At 58.6% G+C, this 23637-nt stretch overlaps 2 protein-coding genes across 2 annotated transcripts; one reads left to right on the top strand and one right to left on the bottom strand.

The window, feature by feature from the left end:
* Window positions 1-4146: 4146 nt before the first annotated feature.
* BESB_005470 (casein kinase I) lies at window positions 4147-8369 on the top strand (the record flags this gene model as incomplete). The annotated part of the gene is made up of 6 exons (XM_029359302.1): window positions 4147-4306; window positions 4766-5191; window positions 5531-5679; window positions 6181-6400; window positions 6686-6926; window positions 7463-8369. 6 exons carry the CDS (start codon window positions 4147-4149, stop codon window positions 8367-8369), a joined length of 2103 nt encoding a protein of 700 aa, XP_029222215.1.
* A 5419-nt stretch (window positions 8370-13788) lies between these two features.
* BESB_005460 (AP2 domain transcription factor AP2XII-5) lies at window positions 13789-18706 on the bottom strand (the record flags this gene model as incomplete). The annotated part of the gene is made up of 3 exons (XM_029359301.1): window positions 13789-16145; window positions 16328-16727; window positions 16826-18706. The coding sequence occupies 3 exons, from the start codon at window positions 18704-18706 to the stop codon at window positions 13789-13791; spliced, it is 4638 nt and encodes a 1545-aa protein (XP_029222214.1).
* Window positions 18707-23637: the final 4931 nt, after the last annotated feature.

Below are 23637 nucleotides of genomic sequence, written 5' to 3'. Positions count from 1 at the left end.
TGCAGCCCACGAACCATTTAGAAACGAGTTCGAAATTTTTTCCAGAGGCTCGGGAAGGCATCTGTTTCACCAGGTTTGACGACGCGGCCGAGGCATTCATAGGCAGTCCAGAATTCACTCCTTTTCGAGCTGACTGCGGTTGCTTGCAATTGCGGGTTTGCCCCGAAGAGAGAGCCGCGCCTGAGGCGCATCTCCTCGTGTCCGGGTCGCTTGCGCTTGCGGCGTTTTCGCGACAGGGATCCCTCGCCACATTTTGGCATGAATAGGAAGCCGAATGCCGCTGTTGCGTACCTGGACACAAATTGCCACTCAGTCTGCGAGCACAAGATGACGCGTAGCTGCGCTCCGTCCAACGGCTGACCTGCAGAGGCGCTTCCCTCAACTCCCTGATTTACGCTGCGCCCGACCGGACCATCGTCCAGCCGTCAGTTAAGAATTCTTCTTTGAGTTGGAAAACGCATTGCGTCGTACTAGGCAATAGGCGTGTCGCGATCAATGCAGGGAAGCTTCCTGGGGCTTGCAGAAATCGTCACGCGGCTAGGATAGTAGGCCTACGGGCCTCGCTGTACTTGTCGCGTAGTGGAGTGGCGCCGGAAAAGCAAATTTTCTGGAAAGGGCAGCATGGCTGTAACATCAGGGTGGAATGGACGTTTCTTCGCATCCCCTAAAAACTGCTCCACATGCTTCAGCAGCCTCCCAATGAGCAGCGCACCCGGGTGGTGCAGAAGGGGAGACATACTTGGGTGTATTCAATCCCGGCAGACTAGCAGTTGTGGCGAGCGATGGGAACAGACGTCCGCGAGCTGGTGTGATATGAAAATACCTTCCTGCCTCAACTTCGAGCTGCCAAATAGACAGCGGTAATCCATCTCGTAGTCAACACTCTCGAGAAAGAGGTAGTTTACATAAACCTAGGGTCCTATTTTAGAAGGTTGGGCGTGTAATACTGGATGGAACAATGTGTTCCATCGCTAGTCTAAGCTTTTGACAGAGGTCGGTACTGGATACGGGGTGCAGGATGGCTGGGATTCCCGTCAATGACGTGTGCCCGCAATGCGGGGAAGTCACGGGGGTGCTTGTAAGCCCGCCCTGTCGATTATGATGTTCCCGGAGAATCCACCCAGTGACTGCAGAGTACCGGGGGGACAGTGTGAGCAACTTTCAAAGGAGACGACATACCTAATTCCGCTTTGTTAGCTGTGCTGGCTGTGGCGGCGAAACAACCTAAGGAATGCGCTCACTATATGGGGGACAGCGGATCCTGGGCATGTTCGTACGAAGAAACATCGTGCTTGAGATTAACTTCTTGCGGCACGTATGTTTTGACATTTCAGTGGGGCCTGACTGTTCCATCTTGAATGTATGCTCTGCCGCTACAACGTGGCCGCACCGTTCATAGTATTCCATCCTTCGCAACTGATCAAGCTCAAAAATGTGGCCTGGATGGCATTCCTCAGTTGTGAGCGACATATAAGATGTCGTTAGATCCCCGAATTCACGCTGACGACCCCCATTTTTTGTGGAAAGCACGCTTCGTGCCCGATCCTTTTACAGCTGCTGCATTTTGGTTGGATGAAAGTTTCCACGCTGGCAACGCCGATCGGCAAGTCCGGTCCACGTCAACCAGCGATTCCCTCTACGGAACTGACACAGCCTCTCGCGCAGTGTGCGGCATTGGAATGGCAAACATGTGCATCCAAGTGGAACCTCGCGCCCTGATCTCCCTTCGACACGGCCACCGTACTGTGTACAGCTTCGGCTGTTTCAAGACACTTGCCGAGCGACTCACGCGATTTCTCTCATGTGGGTCAGAGGTCGGCGATCGCGGTGGCAAGCATCCCGTGCTATATGCTCCCGTTGGCAGGCGACAACACGGGATTCGCGACAATGCGCCTGCACGTACGCGACAACTTCGTCACTTCGCATGTCTCCTGTTTTTTCAGGCGGAAGCTTCTTCCAGCAGGGATGCATATATATGTATATGTTGCATCTCCAAGAACCGGGTCTCGCTGTTGCCAGTGAGATCCTGCAGAGCGTGTCATGAGTGACAAGGGGCGTCTTTTATCGCCGCGTATTTCCCTATAGGTGTGAGACCCTGGAGAGCGCATCGCCGCTGTAGCCTCCATTGTAGGGCAGCGACGTATCGAAACCCCAAGGAGGATACGCCGTGCAGTACAAACGCTGATCGTGCGGCGCCTCGGAAGCGCGTTGCCTTCTTCAGAGGCAGTTAGAGCTCTCGCACACGTCCCCGTCCGTGGTGGCACACACCACCGCAGGGGCGGCACGCCTACTCACACGGCTCAGAAACACCCAATTCACTCCAGCGTACACTACAATTGTGTTCTCGATTCTCCCCCAAATGAAAAAGGAAATGCGCGTCCAGACACCGTGGAAAAAACACCAGCCTGCACTCACGGCACCGGCCCGTCCGTTCCACAAAGGGCCGACGCTTCAGTCTGCGAAGTTTCCCAGTGAGATGACCCAAGAAGTGAGATCGCAGCTTGCTCAGGTGAAACGCGTGATCAGGCGCTCCAGCTCCGCGGGGTCGAATGGTTTTGGTTTGACCCAGTTTCAGGGATTGCATGTGGTTTTTGGCAGGCGAGGATGGCCTGCCTTTGCGTGCACGCATGCATGCACGTGACTTTCCTTGTCCGGCTATCTATACAGGCGAAATCCGCTATTTTTCGACTTTCCGGAAGAGAGCCTTCGTGTCCAAAAGGCCATGTGCCCCTCTCCCCCCTCATCCGCAAAAAAGTCAGTGAGCAGGCAGGTTCAGCGTCTTGAGACCAAGAACGACTGCGTACTCCGCGGACTTTCTCGTCTCGTCGCGGCGGTGAATCGCGCTTGTGCTGCTAGCCTCCGGCGCTGGCCGGCTATCCGAGAGGGCAAACACGTGCGTACCACACCACGAGTGAGGCCGGTAGGGGAAGCAGACGCAGCGAAAGTTGTCAGCAGCAGGCGGCGGTTGGGCGGCGAAGTTATCCGTGGCCGTTGAGCAGTAAATCACCTTCATCTCTCGCCCACCTTTCTCCACAATTTGCCTTCTGGCTGCCCCCCCCCCCCCCGTCTCGACCCCCCCCTCTCATACCGTCCATGACGTGCGTGTCCCTCGCTCGGTTCCCCGCGCCCTCGGGAGGAGTGGCTACTGCACTTCTTCCATCCCATGCGGTCGCGGCGCAGAAATCTTCGGTTTCTGTCATTTTATCCGGAGAAAGCTCGGCTCAACCGCGAAACTGAACTGTTTTTAGACATGCGGTTTGACTCGCCTCCATACTGTGACGTCGCAGATACACTCTCCCCTGTCCAGGCCTCCGGAGGCGCCACGAGTGTCTCTCTGCTCCTTCTGTTTCGATGGAGAAAGACATCGATGGGATCGGCCTCTCATAGGCGATTTTATGGCGCTGAAATCCCGTCTCCAGATCGCGGGCAGTGCTCAGGACACGCCAACTCTAACTAGCTGGCCGCGGCGAGCAGCGAACTGTCCAATGCATGCCTGCCTGATGAAACCAGGCTCTTCGCCGCACTGCTTCTATCCGTGCCCTTCGTTCCGTTGCAGAGACACTCACTGATTTGCAGTGGCGCTGTAGAAATGCCCGCCCTAACTTTTTGTGTCTCCCCGGCCGACTTGGGCATCTGCGCTCGCGGAAGCGGGCGTCCATCATCCACTAGGCATTTCTCGTAGACTGCGGTCCACACGCAAACTCACGCGTCTCATTTCAGCGAAAGGCCAAGCTGTTTTTGGACCATTTCCCAGATTTCGCGCGTGTGTGTGGTAGAGACGGCCATCCAGAGGCGCTCACGAGCCGCTGCCGTGAGGCGAGTCGCCGCTCTCGAGATATCGTTTAGGGTGGTAAGGGTGGGCACTTACGAGTTGGCGGCCTTTCAGAGGGCGATTCGCCGCGCTTTCGGCGCTGCACTGGTCTCCTCAATCTTTTCCAAGACTCGTGAAACACTCCACGGACGTCGCCTGCCTCCGGACCCCGTGTTGCCTTGTTCTTTCGTCCCCGCCCGCTGCGCGTGTGCAAGTCCTGACCGCGTCTGCAAATCTTGAGCGCGTCTCTTGTCCACATGTCTAGGCTTTCTTCAGCTCACAACTGCGTGACTTTCCCTGCTCTCCAGATTTTTGCCTCCGGACTGTTTCGCTGGATGCTCCCGGTACCGCTGCCCGGCGTCGCTCGCCCTTTTGTTCTCCGTTGTCTCCCCCTAGTTCGAGCGCGAGCCGCCTGTACCGCTGCCAACTCTCCGTGTCGCGTCTCTGCCGTCGCCGCCGTCGTTACTCTGGAAATCTCTTCGTACGCCTCCACGGGTAGGTCTGCATCGGCGCATGCGACCGCGGTCTGCCAAACCCTTCTGGCGGGTCCCCGTCACTCGGCCGGCCCCACAGGCTGCTGCTCAAACTGCTGGGTCGTGGATCTTGCGGAGCGTGCCGCGTAGGCCGCTGAAAAGAAGCTCTGCCTCTTTCGGCTGTCAGCGGGGGCGGCGCCTGCCGCGTCGTCGCGTGTGCCTCGCATTCGTCGCTGCCGTCTGCGTGCCCCTGGGCCTCAGTCGACCGTGAAGACTTCACAAAGGCAGGAGGCTGTCTTTCGTCGCCCGCGCGCGTCCCTCTCTGTCTGGCGCCTGCCTGCGTGTCTGCGCCTGTCGCTGCCACCGGCGACGCTTCGCGACGCTTCCGCGGCAGCGAGCACGTCTCTCTGAGGCGATTGCTTGGGCGGTTGGTCTGAGAAGCGCGACGACGAGCCTCCAAGCGTTTTCTTTACGGCTGCAGCCTCGATTCGCGCCGCACGGGAGAGTGCCGGAGGGGGCGGCTCGGGCGCGGACGGAGGCCCCTGGGACCCGGGCACGGGACGGCACGGCTTTCCGCGATTCTCAGGCGCCGAGGAGGACAACAACGGAGGGAAAATGGGGGGGGGCGGCGGGCCTGGCGGCGGAGTCGCGCGAGCCGGGCACCATCATCAAAACCACGCAGGCGGCACCGCCGCGAACGCGTCGCCGCAACTCCCCGCGCCTCCCACGGTTGTGAACAAGGTTTACCGCGTCGGCCGAAAGATCGGCAGCGGGTCCTTCGGCTGCCTCTACGACGGCGTGGACGTCCGCGATGGCCGCGAAGTCGCCATCAAGCTCGAGCTTGCGAGCACCAAACACCCGCAGCTGATCTACGAAGCGAAAATCATTCGCCTCCTGCAGGGCGGAGGTAGGCAGAGAGCGCGACGCCCAGGGCTCGCCCGCAAGGCAGCGGCACAAACAGGGCTGGGATCTGCTGCTTTTGACGACGGGAGACGGGCGGGGGGGAGGGGGGGGGGTTAGGAGAGACGAAATACGCGCGCGAGCGAGGAAATAGCCGGTGCTGTCCACCTCACCGCTTCTCTCGGGCGCTGCTGCGCTTACAGAGGTTGACCGCTCGCGAGCCGAGTCGTCGGCGCCTTATGGCCGTCGAGTTCCTCGTGAGCAGGAGCGAGAGCGCGCCGCCCTCGTTTGCGTCTGCTGCATGTCCTCTGCGCCTTCCGCATGACGCGTTTTTTTCCTTTTGCAGTGGGCGTGCCTGTGTGCTACTACTACGGTGACGAAGGCGATTGGCACGTCATGGTGATCGATCGCCTCGGACACTCTCTGGAAGACCTCTTCAATCTATGCAAGAGGCGCTTTTCGGTCGAGACTGTCCTTCACCTTGGCATTCAGATGGTAAGAGCAAAGGCGCCTTGCATTACTCGCGTCTTCTTCCCGTGCGGGTTGCCGTTCACTTCTTCGCGGGCGCCTGTGTTTTTTGCGTTTCGGCGGCGTGCTATCTCTTTGCTTAGTTGACCGCGTCCTGTCGCCGGAGGGCGGCATGAGGACGCACTGTGAACACGCGAACGGCCTCGGGTCTGCCGTGTCGCGTTTCTCCTGGAGCCTTCGAGGTGCACTGTGCGCTCCGTTGCCTGCGGTCGCTATTCGTTCCTGCCTCTCGGGCTCGTGTGAATGTTGATTCAAAACGCGTACGATGGATGCGGCATGCGTGTTGGTGATCGGGACGGACCCGTTACCTCTCGACTGAGATACTGAGATGCCTGCTTCGGCACCCGCGCCTGCCGACTGCATCATCAGGTGCGTGTCTTATTCGGTTGTCTTGGCACCCTTCGGAGCGGATCTGCTTCACGGGGACATTTCTGAGCTCTCTCTGGCTTGTGGTCCCGCGGCACGCAGCTGGACCGCATCGAGTATATCCACAAGCATCACTGCATCCACCGAGACATCAAGCCCGACAACTTCTTGGTTGGCCGCGGAGAAAACGCAAACGTGATCTACTTGATCGATTTTGGCTTGGCGAAGAAATTCCGCGACCACACAGGCAGGCACATTGTTTACAAAGAGGGGAAAAACCTGACGGGTACAGCTCGGTACGCCTCTCTCGCGACCCATCTAGGTAAGTCCCGCGGCGGTTCGAGTCCTGCGGCAAACAGATATAGCAGCGCATGCGTATCTGCGGATTCGGCCGGGAGCGTGCACTTGCCCCTGCATGCCGAGGTAGCCTCTGCTACGGGAGTACGCGCCGCCTTCGTTTCCTGCGAACCGCCAAGGGTCTCGACTGGAGGGGGGGGGGGGGGGTGGGAAGGTGCATCTACGTTGATACACATACATGTTGAAGCGCACGCATCGAGGTCAGCTGTACGGGGTCCTCGCTAGGCTGCTGCTGTGCCTTCTGCGCCAGGTGTGGAGCAAGCGCGACGCGATGACCTGGAAGGCCTGGGCTACGTCCTCATTTACTTTTTGCGAGGGTCGTTGCCGTGGCAAGGCCTGAAGGCGACGTCAAAGCGTGACAAATACAGCAAAATCACGCAGACCAAGATGAATGTCGATATCAATGCACTCTGTGAGGGTTTCCCATCATGCTTCGCAGAGTTCCTCTCGTACTGCCGAGCGCTTCAGTTCACTGACGCTCCCAACTGCAGGTGAGAAGAAGACTTCTACGAACGCCATGCGACCCGACACACTCATTGGGGCAGACCGGAGAGTCGGCGCAGGGGCACATGTTAACGACTATTTTCTTTTTTTTATGGGATTTTTTTTTACAATTTAAACAAAAATATTTTGAAGAAGATCGAATTTTCATTTTCTGGAGTCTTCAGTTTCTGCCGACTCGCAGCATGTGTATGTTCATTTCATGGACACGTACACATATATATATATATATATGCACATGCATATATGTATACATGTATGCGCGAAACGGCGTGTAGTCCGTGGGCACACTTATTATTGTCGGAGTTTCATTTCTCGGTAGAGGCTGAGGAAACGCGAGGAGGTGCAAGTAGCAGGATGGAGAGAAAAGACGTCTTTCAGTCGCTCTTCAGATGCCGGCGGGCATGCATGTATGCGTATGGGGAACTTCGCACGGCAGGTAGCAGGACGAATAGACTTCGTCTTTCTTGCGCTTGTTCACTTCTCATTGCTCCCACCTCTCTCCGTGTGTGCATGCGGTTTTCAGATACCTTCGTCGTTTACTGACAGATGCGCTTGCAGAGCGCCGCTCTCGCAAATTCGCCTTTGACTGGGCACCTCTGCTGCCGGCGTGTTGCTGTTGCATTTGTCGCCCTGCGCCGGTCGCTGCGTCCTCTCTCTCCCCGGCTCCTCTTGGTCACCACGCAGCTCTCCCTGCACAGCCCTCGCTTCTTCCGCCTCAGGCTTCCTCGCCGTGCCTGGTGCTTCACGCACACGGCACCTACGCGGCCGCCGCGGCGTCTCCGCGGAGGGCACAGCCTGTCTCCGTGGCCCCCGCGGCTCCACGGGCGGGCGGGACCCACGCAGGGGGAGCGCGGGGCTGTGCGGCGGCGGCTGGCGCGGGCAGTCGCCTCGTGTTGGGCCCCGAAGAGGATGAACGCCGCAGCGGCACGCCGAACGCGCTATCTGCGGCCGTCAGGAAGGAGGGCGACAGCCGTCCGTTCGCCGCTGAAGCAGACGAGGACGCGAAAGCGGCCGTGAACCTGCGCCCGCGAATCGGGCACACAGATCAGCACGGGGCTCGGTACCACGTCGGCAAGCAGAGCGCCGGCGCGCTCGCCCAGCCGCACACGAATGGCATCCACCACGGCTGCTGCAACGGCCAAATATGTGCGTCGCCAGCCCTCCTGGTCTCCTCTCTACCTTTCCTCAGGGCCCCGGCACAGGTCGCAAATGGGGCGGCGACTGCCAGCGCGCAAGTTCAGCACCCCCGGCTGTCGTCGGGGTTGGGATCGAGTCCCGTCGTGGTCAGAGTCGGAGTCGCGCAGTCCCTCGGGCTCGAACTCTCGGCGGTCGCGGCGGTCACGGCCAAGACGGGCGGCGACGATAGGGAGCCGCGACCGGATTTCTTTGCTGGACAACAAAAGGCGCAGTTCCATGCTGTGATGCACTAGCGTGGACAGAAAGTCGAGAAATGTAGTAGGGACATGGTGGGCCGATTTGGTCGCTCCACTCTTGTTCCTCTCGCCACTGCGACTCTGCACAGACGTCGTGTATAGATACAAATGTATATATGCGTGCACACGTGTGATTTCTTTTTTTTTTTGGTCAACATATCTCAGAGTGGGGATGCCAAGGGCTTGTCGTCCTCACGCGGATCCTGGAAATGCAATGCGCTTCGCAAATCTCACAGATGCCGAATCACACGCACACGGGGCACAGACGTTGAGGCTGCGCAAAGCAGTATGCCCACGGCGAGCTTGTGCGCAAGCCGCCTGCTTCGGTAGAACGTGGTTTTCCTTCAAGCCTCGTGAACGGTATCGGTCGCGAAATTCGCTGAGAAACCCACCCAGCAACGGGCGAATTTCTTGTGCGTTCATCCGTTCGGGGGGTGCTCGAGCGAGAGGGACAGGCGCGAAGGCGACAGGGAAGTGGGACAGAGACAGACGGGAAAGAGACTGCGTGCCTCCAGCCGCACACATCTGGCAATGAAGTGCGAGATGTGACGGAAGAACTTGCCAACGCAGAAGAGCACAGAGAGGCATTTGATGCGTCTGGTGCTTGCCATCCAGCGGGCACAAACACAAGGAGGGCGACATGATGAAGAGAAACAAACCCATGTCGCCTCGGGGGGTCTCGAGGTCGGCGACGAAGGGGAGAGCGGAGAAGGGAGAGTTCAGAGGGGAGAAGGCGGCGGAAGGCAAAAGGCTTCGCAACACGGGAGTGAAGGGGGAGCGTCAAGACTCACGCCGTACAGCCTCGAAATTGTAAGGGTATGCGTGTCCTTTTGCCCGTTCGTTTTGGACTTCGTTTCCGCTTTTTGGGCATTTCGAAGCTCTTCGAGTTGAACAGTCTTTCTTCCGTGCTCGGCGTAACTCCATTTCTGAGCGTTTCTCCGTGGGGTTAGTTTACGCCAAGAGCGAGAGCTGCCTCCGAAGTCAAAGAAGCGAACGGAACAAACAAGGTTGAGAAGACGCAGGAATGTTGCAGACAGGGAGTCGCGGGAAAGACCGCGGTATTTGGTGGACAGGCCTTCTTCTTTTCTTGTCCCTTTTCTGTCGGACACAATGGCAGGCGAGTCTCTCGGTGTTTGTTTCCGGTCGCGAGTCCGCGTCTGTTTGTCGGTGCTATGAGGGCGTTTCTGTCTGTCGTTGACGCTCTGCTTTTGTGGTTTTCTTTATTCCCTCCTTAGGCGTGCGGCCTGTGTATCTGCGCCGCTGGCGCGAGACATAGTTCTACACGAGCTAATTGGTTCTTCTCATTGCGTTCTTCTCGATTCCGTCCTTTCTCGCGCATCCAGTCTCCCTTTGTTTGACTCAAGACGAGGGCGAGGGAGGGACGGGGTCCGAGAGAGCAGGGCAACGAAGTATTCCGCAGGCCGTCACAAGAGGGAGGCGCACAGGGCGACTGAGTGCAGGTAGCGCGTGCAGGTTGGTGCGAGAAGAGAGGTATTGAAGAAGGAGGGGCCTGACTGAACCAAGAGAAACTGGAATGCGAATGCGTGGCGATGAATCGTGAGCCGCGTCTTGATCTCGAGGCGCTGCTTTTACGTTCCTCACCTGTCTATTCATATCCGCTGCCTTGTCGTGGTGTCAGGGAGTTGTGCCATCCATGACGGGTGTTTCATTTCAAGATCAAAGTCTTCAGTGAGACACGTGAACTTTGTTATTTTTTCCCGACGACCAACCGACTTAAGTCTTTCATCGTTACGCGCCTTGCACTCGACACCAAACAGTCATTTGTCTCCATAGCTTTCGCGGTGCCCATATGCCCTCGGCAGCCCCGTGGCACTGAGCGAGAGAAGCGAGGAGGCAGGCACGCTACAATTCTTAAACGACAAATAGGAAGACAGAACGTAGGAGTGAGGACGGAGGGATCGACGGAGGAGGGTCACAACCAGGGTCTCAGACGCACAAAGCAATGCCCGGAATTACACAGGTTCGTTCCACTCCAGTGGCACAATTTTCTCAAACCTCACCAAACTTGTCAAACCAAGCTTTTGTACATCCTACAGTGAAGCAGGAAAAAGGCTCACGCGAAGCAGCGAAGGAGCGTAGCCAGCCGCTATAAGCCGTAAAACTGGGGGGTGGGGGGGGGCGAGCGTTCGAGGCATGCCTATGCCAGTGGCTTCTTGCGGTATCGATCCCCCGTTCAGGTCTATCGAAGAGGGGGCTCCACTTACATGGCGTAGCCCCCGAACTGAGAGCGCGTATACCATCTGTCCTTCAGGCGCTGGAGCTATCGGTAAAGATCTTTCCAGCTCCCTACTAGCCAGTTAACCAGAAGACGTAGCATATAGCAAATCACTACGGCGGATACACGGCGGTTGCTAGCGAAACGACTTGGTAAGCAAGCAGAACTACGATTCCCTGCTGTGCGACTGTTCGTGTGTCAGGTACCGCGCCTTCCTGCTGAACGCCTTAGGCTTAGATCTACGCATGCTGAACCTTTGTGAGAGAATCCCGTTCAATGCGGAAGCTACGGCTGCTGTGTCTTGGCGGGTGCTAGTCATTTCCGCTAACGGGGTGACCAGAAACGTGGGGGCACAGACGCCATCTTGGTTCTTCCCTTCGCTTAGGAGTAAGGCGCGGACGCCAAGCCGTTTGCCAGTGCATGTTCAAAGTTGGGGAACACAGAGACATCCATCATGGCCAAAGGTGTAGACTGAAAGAAGCCCTGACTCTAACGGTCTTGGACCCGTCAGACGTCGGGTGTAACTGTCTTTCGTGCATGCCCAGCACGGAACGAAGCCCCTCAAAAACTCAACAAAAAGCCTCACAAAAATGAGGCAAAATCGTGGCCGTAGAAAGCTTGACTGCGCCATTGTTGTTCGCCTCCGGGACAGCGAAATAAAAAATGCGATATGTACGAAGATGCTCCCGCTGTGCCTGCTTGGGATAGACGCAAGACAGAAGGCACCTACACAAAAAGCGTGCAACACTCTCCTGCCCTGACGCGAGATAGCCCTCCGATCACCACAAGAATGACGCTGGCGACAGTGTGTCTCGCATCGGATACCGAAGACAACTGCCTTTCGTCTGGAAGCAAAACACATACCACTATCGAGGCGTGAATGCGTGATTCCGAAGGAAAAAAGTCCCTCCCGCGCTGTCCATGTCCCAGACGTTCCTTCGGGTTGCCATTTGATTTGACGAGGCCACGCGCTGCCGCAACCGTGGCTCTGCGGGAAAAAACCTAGAGAAAGTCCCACGAAAAAAGACACTTCTTTCGCTCAACTTCCCTGGACCAGTCACGAAAATCTAAATAGCACTGTGTGGCGCCGGATACCCTCCCGCTGACACAGATGCGCCTCTGGCGCGTAGAAACGTCGAGCGCCATGCTTCCTCGGAAAATCAGTCGAGACGCATGACAGGGTGAGGGCAACCTCCAGGAGGGGCGAGGTGACAGGGACAATTCACCTGCAAACTTTCACACACCCTGGCTCCGGCTAGATGTCGCTTTCGCCGTCCCACGAACTTACGAAAAGTTGAATATCTACAAACATTGAAAAGAAATGATACGAGATCTGCTGAGGCACGCTCAGCCCTGCCTCCGCGGAAGGTCTCACTGTGCAGACCGTCGAACGTGTCTCTCGACAGAAACGCAGCACGAGGAGGAAAAAGGAAACAGACGCGAACGGAAAGAGGCAGGCAAAGCAAGAGAAGCCGGAAAACCTCAGAGCCCACACGAAGACAAAGGAAAAACAGGGGGCAGACGCGCAGGATGAGAGAGAAAAACCCATCAAATTTCGGTTCTTCGCACGAGAAGAAGACATCAATTGAAACGTGCGCAAGAGACAAGGAAGGAAACCCATTGCCTTCTCTTTTGTGCCTCTTTCACACGAGTGCAGGTCTTGACTCAGCCAGGAAACAGGCGTGAGGAAACAGAAACCGCCTGTCAAAGCGAAATTCAACAAGCCTTCCCCTGCCGTCGTGGGGGGCATCGACGCCACAGCTGGAATCGCTACCTTCCCACGACGAGGGCGCGGCGTGGCAGTGCGCATGTGCCTTACACTCGAAGGTTACGACGTACGAGGGCAAATTTGCTTTGTGTAACGACCAGCGTTGACAAGCAGCCCGCGCCCCGACGTCTTTCTCCGCCTCGAATTCAAAAACAGCCAAGCAACCCGAGACACGTTGGGGGGCTTTTCGGGGGCGGTATCCGCTCACCTGGTCCGTGCAGATCCGCACGGAATCGAGGCGGATAAAAGGCCAGTGCATCGCGTCGTGCTTCCATCCTAATCTTTTTTCGCGCCACAAGCACCACGCACGTGGGTTCTGAGCCCACACAAGAAAGAGCGGGCGTACAGCTGACGCCCACAGGCTTCAAGCGCAGCCCCTTCACACACGGCACGCACCTACGTACATGCGCCGCTTGAGACAAAGCTCGGTCCGTCTTCATCCCGAGGCCCAAACCTTCAGCCGGTCCCAGGCGAGACCTGCGATGCCGCTGTCAGGTGCGTCCTCTGAACGGCCTCCCATGCTCTGCGCAACACGCGCGACGGGGCAGAGGGCGAGGAGCACCCCCCGAATCGCAGGCGCCCGCGGGGCGACCCGCATGTCACGCTCGGCTTCCTCCATTCGTTCGTCTCCCTGCGCTCTTGGCGCCGCCGCTGCGACGCGACCGAGCGGCTCGCCTTTCTTTCCTGCGGTAAAAACCCGCGCCGCTGCCTGGAATCCTCAGCCGAAGAAAGTGAACGATTGAGGAGTGCAAAGGGTGACGAGCTACGGCGCTCCACCGCCAAAGCGCTTCGCCTCCAGCATCGTCTGTTGCAAACGCGGATGCCGTGCTTGACTGACGACGCATCCAAGCGTTAAGCGCTCCCCTCCAAGCACAACGCTGCCGCACACGCGAGCGGCCATGTACCTGTTTCGAAGAACTGCGCCATGTTGGGCAGCGCCTCTCTCACCTCTCGAGCGTCCCTGCGACTCCGCGGCTTCTTCTTTCTCCAGCTCCGTCGCCACCCTGGAAAAATGTGCCCCGCGCCTCTCTGTCCTCTACCAGCGGGGCGATGCGTCTCAGTCCAGCGCGCCGCCCATCCCGTCCTCTACCGTCTGTGCGCGCCATCTGCGTGGTAGTCACCCAGGTCCCTGCCCGCTCAACTCGGCGGCCGCACTAACCTCCCCTGTGTCTTTGGCGACACGCACTCGCCGCCTCACGCACGGACACCCGAGTTCGGGTCATCTCCACCGCACCAGCCTGGCGCTCGTCCCGCCAACCCCCGCCCCGCCCCCCTCCCTCCCGCTCCCCCCTTCGCGTGCACCTTCCTTGTGTGTATTTCTACCGCGTTTTACCTTTGCTTGCATCATTTCTGAGTCCTTCTTCATTCGCTTTTCCAGACGCTACATTCTTCCACCGCGCGACGCGAGGCTCTTAAAAACCCTCGTCATCGTCCATCAAGAGCTCGTCCCCGAGGACCCTCGCGTCAAACGCTCCCACCGCCCCCCCTCCGCGTCCCCCCGCTTTGCCTCGCCCTCTCTCGTCCTCCCGGCCGAGGCGCCCTTCGCCGTTCCGGAAGTAGTTTGGGAAGTACGTGTGGACTGCTGCCCGAGCGTGCATGTCGAGGGCGCTGAACAGAATGCGCTGCGCCGCGACTTCGATTTCGTGCGGAAGCTGGTTGAGAAGGAGCAGACACTCAAAAAGGTGGAGGTAGGGGAGGATGATCTCCCTGCGAAACGCATCCTGGACGTGGCAGATGTGCTGCTGGAGCATCCGTCGTCTCTCCTCGCGCTCAGCAACCGTCGTGAAGCACAGCGGAAGACACGCGTCCCGCAAGTCGCTCAGGCAGATCAGAATCGCGTTCTTCGTCAGAGACAACCCTCCCAGCGGCGTGAACGCGTCGTCGTCTTCCTCCATGTCCTCGAACAAGGAAGAGGCTGGGAAGCCCCCGCCCTTCTGCGAGGCCGCTCTGCCGTCGCGGCGCCCCGAAAGACCATTCGAACAAGGCCCCGCATGATGGTCGCCGCCCGACGTGGAATACAAACGAGAAGAAGATGAAAATGAGCCCTCCACTCCTCTCTCGTAACGGCTGGCGCCCCCCCCTGCCCCCCCCGCGGACCGGGGGCTCCCGTAGTAACTGCCTCCTCGGGTGACCATCCCGTGCCCCAGGCTCGACCCCCCGCCGAGGGAGGAGCCGCAGGACAAAGAAGAATGCGCGCCGTAGGTGGACGATGACGAGTGATCGCGGAAGGACCCTTCCCGACCACCCCCACCTCCCGCACCCGAATAAAACCCTTCTTCTTCTCTATCCCTTCCTCTCATCCCCGGCGCCCGGCTGTCTCGATAGCCGTCATCGCCTTCAAGGGCTTCTTGCACGCGGCCTGAAGACCGCATGCGGCCTCGCTCCTCACTCCCGGAGACCCCCAGCCGGCCGCCGCTGCCAGAGGCACCGTTCCGGCGGTTTCGGCCGCTGGAGAAAGCGCGGAAATCTCCTTCGTCTTCCTCGTGCAGTGATCCGTCGTTTCTCAACGCCTCGACGGCGAGGAGATGCGCCTCCCTCACGCCGCGGCGAACGACGGAGAAAGCTCTGCGGTGACTTTGGAGCTTCACACGGAAACACTTTGAGACAGCGTCGTACTGCATGCCCGCGTACAGCGGAAGCTTCGCTGCCTCGCGCGCCCAACTGTCCCCGCCCCCTGCGCCCGCCACCGGCGCCGGAGAGGCCCACGGGCGGCGACTCCGCAGCAGCGTCGTAGACGATGCACTGGTTGACGCGGCGCCCCCGGTCTGCGAAGCCGTTGAGGAGCCATACTGACGGCCGTAGCTGTTGCTCGTGGGACTCCGAGACGCAGAGGCACTAGGATCCACAGACGCATGCGCGGCGGACAACATCCCTCGGGTAAACATCTTGCCGTCCCCCTGCGGAGAGGATGGGACAGGTCGCCGCCGGAGATTGAGGCCTGCGCTGGAACCCCAGGAACTAGGTGCCTCTGCAGACTCGCTGTCCTGCTTCACCGTGAATGAGTCGCTTCTCGCCTTCTTCTCTCCATCGTCTTGTTCGCTGCTCTGCTTGAGCTCCCCCGCCTCCTCGACGACCCCCCCACCAGACACCTCACTCTCCTCCGCTCGGAGCTTCTTTTCTTTCGGCTCGCCGAGGCGGTTGCTGCCTTGTCCCGCCACAATGTCTTCCTTGACGCGGTACAAATTCGAGACCTCGCCTACGTCGTCTCCGCCCTCCGCCCCGAATCTGCGTTTCCGCAGTCTGCCGTCCTCGTCTTCTTCCCGCTCCTCCTCCCCCGCACTGAGCTGCGCCGAGGCACCTCCGTGTATCTGCGCGGTGGGCTCGTTGCCCCCCGCTCCGGCCTCCCTGCCGACACTTCTGCGGTCGTCCTGCCGCGTCTCGTCTTCGTCATCCTTGAACTCCTCTCCTTCTTCTGGTTCACCCTCTCGCTCTTCCCAGCCTCGGGTCGCGCGGCCGCCCCGCCCGCCTCTCCCCCGTCCTCCTGCCGGCCGAAAGTAGCCCATCCGCGTGTAGCCACCTCTGCCTCTCGCGTAATACCGCGCCAGCGGAGACGTATTTCGGTAAGAGTACGACTGCATTTCGCCCTGGAGCTCTCTGCGTTCTGCTTCTTGCTCCTCTTGCATCCGAGCCTCTTCCAAGAAAGTGCACGCCAGACGATACGAGCGCATCATGCCGCCGTGCTTATTCGGGGTATAAGTCTTGTACCGCTTGATACCGTCACGCACATATGCTGCGAACCAGCGGTTGTTGCCACGCGACCACCACAGACCTGAAGCACGAGACGACAAACACACAGGTGGAAGCGTGAAGAGGCTTATCTGAACGGCCTGGTGAGGACTAAATTTGCGCTCGCACAAGCAAACCCAGCATCCTCCTGAAGCAGCGCACGCCGTCAATACGTGCTGCTCTATTGCCGCACAGCGAAACTCGATCCATTCTTGAATCACGCACCTCGAGGCCACGGAAGAAGTCTCTCCGCGAACGCGGCATTTTCTTCGGTGCTTCCGCCAGTCAGCTCCTCCTCCTCATCGGGTCCGTCGTCTTCTTCCCTGTCTCCCTCTCCACGTCGGCACGCGAGACCGCGCCGCGGCCATCCACGAGCCGCACTCCCCGTTCCTTTCATGCCGCAGTAGCCTTCGTCTTTCTCCTCATCTCCTTCTTCGTCCTCTCCTTTTAGGCGCTCTTTCCCCAGGGCTCCTCCTTTCCCCCGCCCGCGGCCGCCGCCGCCGCGACCGCGGCCGCCCCGGCCGTACCCGCTACCCCAGCCCCGGCGCGTCGACGAGCCCAGAGGGAGTCCGTCAGCGTCTTCTTTCTTGTCGCCCTCGTCGTCCTCGCCGGCGTTTCCCGGGCGCTGAAAACGGCTTTCATCGTCCTCCTCATCCCAGTTTCGATCGTCTCCTGGGCCCCCCCTCTGCGAGGCGCACTCCCCCGGGTGTGATACATGCCTACGCCACCCGCCCTCGCGCCGCGGGAGGACAACGGAGACGGTTTGCCCCGAAGACGCCCGCCCCGCCTTGTTGCCCAGCCGCCTCGCGTCGCCGGCCGGCTTGAGCCGGGACCATAGGCATCATCTTCTTGATCGCCTCGGCCGCCACCGGAGTCATCTTCGTCATACTCATCATCCTCTTCGGCGTCGTCGCGGTCTCCTGTATCGTCACTGCCTCCGCGGAGAACTGCGGCCCGTTTCCTCACGTGCAAATCCTCTTTGTCGTCTTCTTCGAAGCCCCCCTCTTCTTCGCCGTCGTCTCCTCGGCCGCCCCGCGCTCCGTCCTCGCCCCGTCCCTTTCGCGGACCGCCGCGCCCTATTTGCCAGCCGCCTAGGCGACTCCCTCGTCCCCCTCGGCTTCTGCCCCCGTGACCGGCGCTCTGAGCGTAAGGCGCAGAGGACCCTGGGCGTCCGTCGTATTCGTCGCTGCCCTCGTCGTCCTCGTCTACTGCAGCGCCGTGGGCGGCATCGTAGTCTTCGTCATCCGGCGCCCGTCTCCGCCACACTCCTCGCGTCCTACCGTTCCAAGCCCCAGTACTGCCTGCGCTGCCTTCGGAGCCTCCCTTCTCGGGCGCCCACCGCCCTTCGCCGCCTGATGCGGCTCCAGCAGCCGGCCTGCCGCAGCCAAGCCCGCCGGCGCTATTTGACGGATCTCTTCGGAGATCGACGCTTGCCCCCGGCAGAGAACTCTCTCTCTCGCCGCCCGTCAGCTGTCTCCTCGCCCGACCATCCCCTTCCACCCCTACAGCCGACGCCGCTGCCGCCGCCGCTGCTGCCGCAGCTGCAGCCTTGCCCTGGTTTCTCAAGCACGCGAGACGGTGGTTGACGGCCATCCGTCGAGCTCCGTCGAAGCCGTACTTATACACCGGAAAATATTTATTCATGGTGCGACCGTTGATGCTGATTCCAGCCAGCCACCGGCACTGCGTCTTGTCGAAACGGACGCCAACAACTTTAGGGCAACGTTCCAACTTGGCGTTGTACGAGGACGGCGAGAGAGAACGCGAGTGGCTGCCCATCTCTTCCTCTTCATCTGGGGGCGGCGTCTCAACCCTCGCCACGTGGCAGGACGAACCAGGCGCCGACGCAGATGCGGAGCTCTCCTCCGTCTCTTCTCTCGGCTCTGCTGAAGCCGCCACACTTGGCGAGACATCAACAGGCCCGCTTGGGGGGGCAGCGGCGGAGGTTGACGAAGCAGGCTCTTTCACTTCTTTCGAAACCTCCTGATTCACTGCATCATTCTTCGATGTGTCCACTTCGTCGGCGTCTGCGATGGACGGCGATTGAGAGAGAGAGGGCGGAGACGACCCGTGGCGGGAATCGACCGACACGAGCTTCTGCGTGAGCCCAGACAGATTAGGCCGCGAAGACTCTGGCGCAGGGCACCCGCTACGGTTCGACAGGCATGCAGCAGGCGATACACCCTCCGAGACGGAGGAAGCAGGGGAACTGCCCTTCAGAGCATCCGCTCGCGACTGAGCAGCAGGAAGGGAATCCGCGCCTTCCTCTTGGTCCGGCGCAGCAAGAGGGGGCGTGGGCGCGGAAGGCGGAACCGCGTCCTCAGCCGGCGGCTGTGGCAAGTGAGAGAGGCACGACATGGCTACGCGGCTACCTGACGTGCTAGGTGACGCTCCTAACGACACCAAGTCCGCGGTTGTCCATGGCATTCCCGACTCCTCTATTCGATCAGCTGTCCCACGAGCGGTGGTCGGCGGTGCCTGGGGAGACGCCGAGGAGGGCGGAAAGGAACCCACGAGGACCGGAGCGTTCTGCGCCTTATTCGTGTCCTCAGAGTTACCGGAAATCCGCGTTCCGCTGCCAGCCGTTGCCTCTTCTCCCGCCATTTGGCTCTTTGCATCGGCTTCCAACTCCGGACTGTGACCTGCGCGTACACAGTAAGGGAGTGGGGGTCATTATTGAGGTCAAACATTCACTGAGTTTCCAAAGGCCCGCGGCCTGCTCGTTCGCATCGCGTGTCACGTAGTATTCTCCTGCCTGCACCCCACATCGAGGCGCTTCTACGAGGTCTAGCGAAAAGCCAACCCGCCAACGGCCACACTAGGCTTAAAAAAACGGCGCGGCCTGCCAGGAAGAAGACTGTGAAAACTCCTTGATCAGTCTCAGTCACAAAAAAGTGTTGACCATGGGCAGGAACGAAACCATTCGGCTTGCAGTGAGGGGCGTCTACCACGATTCTCACATGAACGGCGGCTTGCTCAGCGCATCGACAGCGACCCAACACGAGGCACCCCTCAGATAGAGCCCTAGGGACTGATAATGTCGTTATCACCGCTGCCTGTTCTTCCACTAGGGCTATGCGCGCAGGCCGGAACGCAGTAGTGCAGCGCAGCGTTACGAATTGAATGGAGAGCTGTACGCTACGCCACGCCTGGACTTCACACACTCACCGTGGCTGTTAATCGTGAGCTTGGGAAGTGCAGACGGTGGGCGGTATTCTAGGTCGGTTTTGCCATCGAACACACAACACCCGCATCATTGCCCGCTGTTGAGCAATACAATCTTGCCGTTGCAAGATTTCAGACGCAGAAGTCAAGTTGACTTGTGCCGGGCAAACGAGGAGTTCAATGCAGTGAAAACAACGGGAAGTCAGCGTAGACGGTACACTGGCGTGACGGCTGTCCGCAGGCGACCCGAAGCCGACACCACAGATGGAGAAAAACGTCTGTCGCCCAGATTCTCTACGGGCGCCGAAGATATCTCTCCCAATGAGACAACTCGGGCTCGAATCCCGACCTTGGTGTAAGAAACGTTCACTACCCATCCGTCGGCAAACCGTTCCCCCCGCGTCGGTGTCCTCGTGGCAAACAGCCGGCGGAGCGCAAACCGGAGAAAATATGAGGACGAGTCCAGCGTTATCAAAGTGAGAGGATGGAACCTAAAAAATCTAATGCGGAGTGCTGGGTCACCGAAAACAGGGTGGCAAAGCCTGGCCCAAAGCCCCGGCGCTGAACGCCACGAACGCGTTCTGAAACCGAACTTCTTCCAGCTGGTCACACAGATCACACGCGGGTCTGCAGGCCACAGGAGAGACAACTCCCGGACTGATACAAATTTAGGAGCCCGCAAAGAGCCGATTCAGTCATCGGGGAGACAAGCCGGCATGGAAGTTCGGGGTAAGAACGTGTGAAGTCGGAATCGGCGGTTAATGTTCCGCGGGCGGCCAGACAACGGCGCGTTTCGGCGCCCTTGGCGGAAAAAGAACTGATCACGGAAGCCGGAGAAAGCACAGTAATAATTTACCAAATAAGCGCCAGAACCGACGGAAGCCACAAATTTCAAGAGAACAATCAGGGAACTGAAACTGGAGAACACGGAATTAGAGCAGCAACCGCGCAATTCGGTGGAGGGAACAAGCCAAACTGTTACTCATACGATTCACGACGTACGTGACCACCGCACTCCCAGAATCGACGGGATTATGCTTCCCAGCCGCGAAAGAAACGCGGACATAAACTTCCGATAAGCAAGCAAAAATGGGGTCGAGAACGATATGTGGAAAGCGGAGATTTTTTATTTGTCGCCAGGCTTCGCCAAGATCTGATCAGAAAAGAGCCAGCCCCCCTCCCTCCGGGGAACAGGCCAGCGACAAGAAATTGCGCTCACCACGTCCATTCACCAACGAGAGGCGCTGCGACTGTGGCTGGCCTTAGCGCGCTACTGCTACCGCCGAGGTACTGGTTCAAGACCACGACTGCTGGTAATTCGCGATGGTCTCTTTAATGGCCTTCTCGATATTTGGTCCACCGCAACTCATTTCAGGGAAGGCGCGGCCGCAAAAGACAAAGAGTGAAAGTGTAGAAACTGAATGCGCGGAGCAAGCAATCGGCAGAAGAGGGATAGTATTGAAATCGGCGGGGTAGTTCCCTCTATATGCAGGCGGAGTAGCGCTAAAACTCGAGTGCGGTCTACGCGCCGCAAGGCTTATTAACTAACTCACGCAGGGACGGCTTGAAACATTACCATCGACCGGGACCCATAATCACGAAAGCAGAGCAAACTCCACGCAGCCTATTTCTTGGCCTTGGTGATCTGTCAAGCGGAGTGTGGGCTATCCGCTGCTTTATTTGCGTCGTGTCCGCGAGGGGTCGTGACAGCAGACGCTAACTAGAAGCGTAATCGGCCGCGCCGGTCAGTAAACAGAGTTGAAAGCCTCGCGGTTAGTCGCTTCTCCTCTGAGTTTTAGCGAGTGAACATGGAGCCAAGTGGAGCAGGGGGAGCGCACTCAGTGGAGAGTAACGTGTTTGAGAAATGATTCCCCGTGGTGCGATAGAATGCCCGTACCACTTTCGGTTGTCACACGGAGCCAGTCAGAATCCAACCATGCTGTTGTGGAAAAAGAACCGATCTGGTGCGTTCCAGCACCAAGACTACAATGCGGTGTCTCCTCGACGAGCCGACGATGATAGTGAGACTACGGGTTTGCCAGCCCAGTGTGTATCCCATAAGTGCCAAGGCTGCCTGACTAACATTTTCGAAACGGTTCTCGCATTACTGCCAGCCGCGGCAAATGGTGTGAGCGACGCTTCGCATTGGTGGCACGCCCCGCTCATCTCCCCATTCGGTGCCGTCCGCCCAGCCAGAAGGACCTCTCTAGCAAGAAATAAAGCGCCATTTCTGCCGTGCGGGTGTCAGACCGGCCCGGAGACGTAACGGCGGGCACAGCCGCGTCATAATGTAATCTCTTCTTGCGGACCATCGGGCAGCTGACTGAACCAATAGCTCTAGATATTTTTCTGCAGTGTTGCGGCCTCGATTCCTCAAACGTGCGCACTCCGTACACTACTACAGGAGACGCGAGAGTGTCTCTGGAGATGGTGCGACTGCACCGTCTTCTGCGCTGATCTGGCGGCACCGTATAGTGCCTTTTTGTGGTGAGCTGACGATGGCCAGTCGGTCCGCTAGACCAGGTAAGGTCTTAACCGTAACCAGTTGTGCCTTGAACATTGAGACCGTGGCGTGACTGGCGCGTCCTTCCGCGCACGGTGGTCAGCAGTGAACGAGCGCTACGGGGCCTCTCAGTGTGTGACAGCTCCGTAGGCGACAGCAGAGTTTTTCTTCACCCTCCCTTGCACTGCAGTGTGTAACCGCACTTGCCATATGTACTGATTTAAAGAGGCCCTAGGCTTTACCCCTTCGACCACCGGCAGCGCAGATGTTCAGCAGTGACACGGTGGTCGGGAAATCGCCTGCTGTTTGTTCAGAACTGCCCTTTCCGTTTCTTGCCGGTCCGCCCTATTTGCCACCATGCAGCCTCTCAGAAAAGCTTTCCGCACGAAAGCCAAAAAACACGGTTCTTCACTATGCCGGAATCCCATGGCGCAGCTCTGATGTCTCTGCTGTTTCCTCTGTGGTGGCACTTCTTGCTGCAGCCGGCGGATAGCGTATCACAGCTGAGGCCACGAAGAGCATCACCTGGTCGGACGTGGTTTTTTATGAACTCTGGTATCCTGTCAAACACTGCAACCATGGTGTTTCTCCGGTGGCTTTTGAGTTTCGTCTGCGGCACCTGGCAGCCAAGACCATTGCGGCTTGCGCAGGTCAGCTCGATTCCTCCTTTTAGCAGGCGGCAGTTAACGCGGGCTACGAGAAGTGTAAAAAGACTCCAGTCATGCGACGCTGACGTGGTGTAATCCTCGGAAGGCTACGAACTCTTCAGTGGCTGCCGCCTGCTCGTGGACCCACTAGGTACACGAAATGGCACTGCTATGCGCTCCAACTCTTCTCTGCGCCTCTCCATGGCTTACACAGCCGAAAAGGGGAACCAGCAGGAAACAGGGTGTTAACCGGTACGTTTCACGGGGTATGTCGTGCGTAACCGGTCTTCTGATACTCCATCGAAAGCAAAGGAGACTCGTCAGTGTGTTGTGCTCCCAACTCACTGGCAGAAGAACCTGCCGCACATGACCTGAAGTCCAGTGCATTACGACTTTCTTGCAGTCCTCCTCCTCCTAGACCTGCGATAACCCCCTCGTGACATCGAGGAGCAAGGGCTTGCCGCTGGAGGGCCTGCGCCGGTCGTCGTATGGACGATCATGGACTGTCTGCTCACGCCCTGCTGATTGTTTCGCCGATCGCTTACGGGTGTGCATGAAACCTGTTGGGTATGAACCTGTTTAAGCACGTGCTAAGCGCACGGAACCTCTTGAGTAAGAACCTGTTTAAGTGCGTGTTGATCAAAGGCAGACATCTCCGCGGCCCCTTGTTGTGCCACTGGCGCGTGAAGCTCCAAACACGCATGTACATTAGCGTACGAGCTTTCTGACGCAGTACACGGAACAAAACGAGTATCGCTGACTTCACAGTACCTCGATAATCCCGCACAGCCTTCGTGATTGGAGCAGGCACCCTTTTCGGTTGTATCATGTTTCGCACAGTCGGTATGTACCTTTGAGTAAAGTCACTTCGATGCTGCGCTCGGTGGCCCCGCCGCAGTATCCTGCCGGTTCGCTTGATTCCGTTCCCGTTTCCTCGCGGCTGAATAGCTTGATAAGCCATGGTATATGCGGTCAATTACGAGAATATGATGCGGTCCCTCATCGTTGTAAAAGGTACTCGTCAATCCGCTTCGCAGAGCCACTGCGGCGCGGCAGAACATCTCGATGCACACCCAGTCACGGCCGTCAGACGGCATCTGGACAAGGGAACCTGGTCACTTTGGACCACTCCAGATTTTTCATTTCAAAAGTCCGCGGCAGTGATACGCAAAAAACATTGTTTCTTGTGTCAGTGTGCGCTTCAGTTTCTGGGTGTGGGG

Source organism: Besnoitia besnoiti, chromosome I (genome assembly GCF_002563875.1).
Source record: "Besnoitia besnoiti strain Bb-Ger1 chromosome I, whole genome shotgun sequence".
Taxonomy (NCBI): Eukaryota; Apicomplexa; class Conoidasida; order Eucoccidiorida; family Sarcocystidae; genus Besnoitia; species Besnoitia besnoiti.
This window is presented reverse-complemented; position numbering and strand designations above follow the sequence as displayed.